The 6,000-nt window shown below is 41.3% G+C and overlaps 1 protein-coding gene across 1 annotated transcript in view; it reads right to left on the reverse strand.

Annotated features, from left to right (window-relative positions):
• The window catches only part of LOC132676998 (ankyrin repeat domain-containing protein 26-like), a gene marked incomplete at its 5' end in the record, with an annotated part of 89,993 nt that extends 84,266 nt beyond the window's left edge, over positions 1-5,727 (reverse strand). Inside the window, 2 exons of the mRNA XM_081795447.1 lie at positions 1,065-1,137; positions 5,691-5,727. Coding sequence (XP_081651573.1) covers positions 1,065-1,137; positions 5,691-5,727 — 110 coding nt within the window. The remainder of the gene's footprint in view (positions 1-1,064; positions 1,138-5,690) is intronic.
• Positions 5,728-6,000: the final 273 nt, after the last annotated feature.

Below are 6,000 nucleotides of genomic sequence, written 5' to 3' on the forward strand. Positions count from 1 at the left end.
CTGATTGCCTCAATAGGATTCATTTGCGTGTATACATGTTAAACACTAAAACGGAATATAAACTGAAGCCTGACTTTTTAAATTCACATATTTAATTGTGATATATCATGCGTATTTTGTTACTTTTCAAACTCCATTCTACGGAATTCCATTTCCCTACTCATGTGTTCACATTCAAAAACCATGACATTGCTTCTTCCAAGCAAGACTTTATTTTAGGAGCTCCAGGAGTCAAACCAGTGCGTTTCCTAACCTCCAGGAGCTTATCATGATTTAGGGGCTTTGAAATGAATACTGAAATAAATATCAGATGTCTGAAACTTTAAATTTTAGAATCTGACACAAGGACTAGGAGGAGATAGTGTTCAAAGCTAGAATGGGCAAGATTTCTGAAATTAGAAATTTGACACCTTGGCTATGAAGAGCCTCTGCCCATAGAGCTACTCTTTTCAGCAAAATACGTATTCTTCGGGGAGATGCACAATTTTAACTTACTCTTCATGGAGTTATTTCAAAACTACAGGGGAACACCTTTGTAAGGTAAATGTTGAGAAATAATGTAAACATCTAAATTTCTACATTTTCTAATATGGTTTTATTCTAAATGTAGAACAAAGGATAGAGCCAAAGGAAAATCCTGTATCTCACCAAAATAAAACTTGCCCGGGGCGGGGGGCAACCTACAATAGATACTTGGACCCAATCACGTTTCATTTAGGCGTGAGTATTATCAGTCATGTTACGATCACAGTAAGAATCCTTATCCTTAAGCAAACGTCATATTGCCTCCATTGTGGGAAAGCTTGTCCCAATATAATTTGACGGTCATTATATATTTTCCAGCCCATTCTTTTATCAGCCTCCACCTGTAGGATTTACCAAAGTACAACAAAACAAAACAAAACATTCAACGCGTCATGTATCTGTAAAGTGGTTTGTTCTTGCCAACTTTCCATGACACACATAAAATGATGATACACAGGCTCCTCTTAAATTTTCAGAGTGAATAAGGGAGAAAACTCAATTCAGAGCAGGAAAGTGAGTTTCACAGGAGGGTACTTTACCTTGGTACCAAAATCTAAGTCTTGGCTAGATGAGGTAGACCATGAATCGTCAGGACCAGGTTTGTCGGAAAGCCTTTAGAGCAAAAAAATACAACAAACACATGTTCATTCATTTAAAAACAAAATTTAAAAAAGTTAAGGGAAAGGTCACCTATCTGTTTATTCCACGAAGTTTCTTGGTATAATGAAAAGTTGGCCTCTGGTTTTGTCATTAAGTTTTATTTTAATTCCGGTAATAGGAACATCCAGAGTTATAGTAGTTTAAGTTGTACAAAATAGTGATTCACCAACTCCATACTCACCCCGTGCTCATCATGACAAGGGCACTCCTTCATCCCCATCATCTCTTTCACCCCTCCCACCACTCACCTCCTCTCCACAACCATCCGTTTCTTCTCTGCAGGTAAGAGCCTATTTCTTGGTTTGTCTCCCCTTTTGTTTCCTCCCTTTGCTCGTTTGTTGCTTCTTAAGGGCTACATGAGTAAAATCATATGGTATTTGTCTTTCCCTGACTTTGCTTACCATACTACCCTCAGGCTCCATCCAGGTGATTGCAAATGGCAAGATTGCATTGTTTTATGGTTGAGTAATATTACAGTGTGTGTGTGTGTGCATGTGTGTGTGCGTGTGTGTGTGTGTGTGTGTGTGTGTGTGTGTGTGATATACATATACACACACACATACATTCATATAGGGCTTCTTCTTCGTTCACTCAGCTGTCAATGGACGCTTGCGCTGGCTGTTGGAAATAATGCCGCAATAAACACAGGAGTGCGTGTGTCCCGTGGAATTCTTGTTTTTGTATTCTCTTGGGTAGTATCCAGTAGTGCAATTACTGGATCATAGGAGAGTTCTGTTTTTAATTTTTTGAGGAACCTGCATACTGTTTTCCACAGGGGCCGCACCCATTTGCATTTCCACCAACGGTGCAAGAGGTTTCCTTAGTCTCCACATCCTCGCAAACACTTGCTTCTTGTGTCTTGGAGTGTAGCCATTCTGACAGGTGTGACGTGGTATCTCGTTGTAGTTTGGGGGAGCATCTTTTCATGTGTCTGTTGACCATCTGTATGTTGTCATTGGAAAAGTGTCTGGTTATGTGTACTGCTCATTTGTAAACTGGGCTTTTTTGGAGGGGGGTGATGTTGACATGAATCAAGTTTTTAGACATTGTGAACACTAACCCTTTACTGGATTTGCCAAATATTTCCAAATTTGTTCTCCCATTCCAGAGGTTGCCTTTCAGTTTTGACTCTTTCCTTTACTGTGCAAAAGCTTTGTAGGTTGAAGTAGTCCTCAAACTTTATTCTTGTTTTATTTCCCTTGGCTCAAGAGACATAAATAGTAAAATGTTGCTACAGCCAAAGTTACAGAAATGACGGCCTGTGCTCTCTTCAAGGATTTTTTTTTTTTTTTATGGTTTCAAGCCTCACACTTAGGTCTTTAATTCATTTTGAGTTTATTTGTGTGTATGGTACAGAAATTGGTCCAGGTTCATTCTTTGGCATGTGGCTTGTCCAGTTGTCCCAACACCATTTGGCGAAGAGACTGCCTTTTCCCCACTGGATAGTCTTTCCTGTTTGTGGAAGATGAACTGACCATACAGTGGTGGATTGATGCCTGGGTTTGCGGTTCTATTCCACTGAGCAATGAGGCTATTTTGTACGCCAGTACCCACAATACTGTTTGGATACCACACACACACAAACACACACGCAGACACACACACACAATGAAATATTACGCAGCTCTAAATGAGAATGAGATCCTGCTACCTGCAACATCATGGATGTACCTAGATGGCATGAGGATAAGTGAAATAAGTCAGACAGAGAAAGACAAATCCTCTATGATTTCACTTCTGTGTAGAATGTAAAAAGGGGAATCAATGAACAAACAGAGCAAAAGCAGAAACACACCCATAAATGCAGAGATTTGACTCTTGCCAGAAGGGAGGGGAGGTGGGGGGATGGACAAAATGGGGGAAGGGGAGAGGGAAGTTCAGGGTTCCAGTTATAGAATGAATAAATCACAAGGCTCAAAGGTACAGCATAGGGAATCTAGCCTGTGGTATCGTAATAGCCTCATACATTAACAGATGGGAGCTACGCTTATGGCGATCACGGTGAAACATCCAGAGTTGTTGCATCACATATTACATTGTGTGTCACGTAGACCTCCGTTTAAGTAAACGTATCGAAGTTTAGGTTTCTATGTTATGAGTGGTAGTACTAACTAGAGATTGAAAGACTCAAAGTTCCCAAGGCCAACTTTGTTCCCACACTGGTCTTGCCTTACTTAGGTCCATAATAACTAGCAAGACACTCCAAGCCTTCAGGGGCATTCAGCTACCCAAGGAGGGAGACTGTGATCAAAATGGTCCTGGTAGTTGTGCCTCTATTTCTCTATACGCTGCCTGAATATTTTCTTCCCTATGAGCTCCCACTCCTACATCACTCTTCAGCACGGTTCTGTGGCATTCCCCAACCTTTCAATCTGTAGCCTATGAAGCCATACACTCCTACAACAAGGATGGGCTCCAATGACCGAGGGTAGGGACCATGTCCTGCTCCTGGAGAACAAGCGAATTGGGAGCCTCACTCATCCACACAGTCACCTCAACATAGGCATGTTATCACCGATCCAGATGAAGCTCCCTTGCTGATTTCACAAGTCAGACCTACCCCTGCCCAGCCCTACAAGTACATGGGAAGGGCATCACAGATTTAGGAAAAGAGGTGGAGTGAGGAGACAGCTTGCCTTGGGCCATACATCTCTGATGTTCGGAATCTTCACCCCCACCCCCAATTCCTTGAGAGGATCTAAGCTATCCTCCCTCAGTTGGGGTGGAAGTAGGGGATATCATATTTCTATCTGCTGTAAACAGACTCTTCCCAGAAGCTCAAATGATTTTTAATCTCTCTCATCAGAAAATCTGAGGTATGCTCGCACCTTTAATGAAACCAACACACACAAAAGCAGAAAACTGATCACGACCCTCTTGAACTCTCTATTTGAATATGCCTTTCTAAACAACTCCCCTAATCCTGGGTCCTTCATTCCTGTCATTCACCTTTATCTCACTTGGCATAACCCCCCAAATTCTGACATCTTTTCTCAAACTCGTATTCCTAACCAACTCAGTGTTGTTCTCCTTGAAACCTGGTCTCCTCTGCTAATTCGATTCTTACCCTCCTTCACTCTATTCATTAGACCCACTCCCCAGCCTTCTATTATTAAAACAGTTGCGTGCAAGATCAAGACAAAAAAGAAGGAAGGAAAGAAAGAAAGAAAACCAGAATTTAAATCGCATTTCTGTCACTTATCATATCCAAATAGGTCACTTCAATCTCTTTTGAGTTTCCAATTCTCCAGGGAAACAACCATTGGGCAAGGAGGTGAAACATAGGTTGACGGACCAGAGGGTGTTTTGAGGAATTAATCTCTGAGGTTCCCTAAATCTGGAGACTCTAAGTGCTTTTGATTTGGCCTCTGGAATAATGGAGAGTCCTTAAATGGCAGAAGTAGGGAAATTATTGGAAAAAAAAAAGAAGAAATACCAAGGAAAAAAGAGAAGAAAGTCAAAAGGCAAAAACACAGAACAAAAAGTCATTGGAAAAAAAAAAAATCCAAAAAAACCCGAAAAGATTCCTAGAACTAGACAAGGATACTAGCCCAAAGGGAAACCAGCCTGGGAACTTAGGCAACAGAGAATCATATAGCAATATCCTCGAAATAGAGAGTGAGTTTAGTTAATGTAACATGGTCTACAACTAAATATCCTTCCCTTACAGAAAACTCATTTGTCTCAAGAAGAGGGGATATCACTACATGTAAGGAGTTGCCTGATGACATCTTGCTTTTTATGGAAAAGCCTTGACACCATGGCCATAGCTGACAACCACCCTAAAATCTCGGATGGTAAAAACAAGGGACTAGTTACCACTGCACTAATGACTTTGGTTGGCACTAGTGGTCAAATATATGAGGCCAAATGCTTGGACTAACCTGGGTTCTTAAGCAAACCCTAAATTAGTGTTCCGACATCATTACCTTTGACATTCTGAGTTGATCTGCCCTAGGATCTGTATCCTCATCTCAGTGCTGCTGAGGAACCAGGGAATGGATGTGGAAGCTTCACGGGCTGATGGGCAAAGCCCCTCAGCTACCCGTTAACTATGGAATCATGGTCGAGTCGTCAACCTCCCTGAACCACAGTTGCCAAAGTAATAAAATGTAGGCTACAACAGCACAGCTACTTGGCAAAGCTATACAATGACTATATAACTGAACAGATGTTACCCATAGGATATAGTGTCTGGTCCAGTGTAGAACACGCAACAACTGCTTTTGTTCTCTGCGTTCCCTTAGGAGACACATAATTTTCAGTTCATTCATTCCCTTCCCTTTCCTTTCATTATCCGTTTCATTTCATTTCATTCCTTTATACTTTAAGAGTGAGTGCCCACAGAAGTCGGGAAAGATATCCTAAGGAGGCTGTGAGCGCAAAACCCGACGGGGGGCTTGAACTCACAAACCTGAGTTGAAATCAAGAGTCACACCCTTAACCGACTGAGCCACCCGGGTGCCCCAGCAAATGTCATTTTTACAAATCCATAAATATCCTACCTGGCTATAGAATCTTCCTCAGCATTCTTATCTGCTCCTAAAGATGAAAGCAAAATACATGTTAAATCAACAATCGAAAAATAGAGGAAAATTACAAGTGTACGGCTTATGATTTGTTAAAAAGTATTGCTTTGGGACCACACCTGGAAACCACACTACACTGAATGGTAATTATACCATTCGTAGGCTTAAAGCACTAAGAAATCTTACTTTCTCCTCTATATTGACCAAGAGCAAGAATGGGTTTTATCAGAATTTGACACCTACAGGGGGACTGATGTTTACAATGGCCATCACTGACCGACACTGT

This window comes from Panthera onca, chromosome B1 (genome assembly GCF_046562875.1).
Source record: "Panthera onca isolate mPanOnc1 chromosome B1, mPanOnc1 haplotype 2, whole genome shotgun sequence".
NCBI classification, from domain to species: domain Eukaryota; kingdom Metazoa; phylum Chordata; class Mammalia; order Carnivora; family Felidae; genus Panthera; species Panthera onca.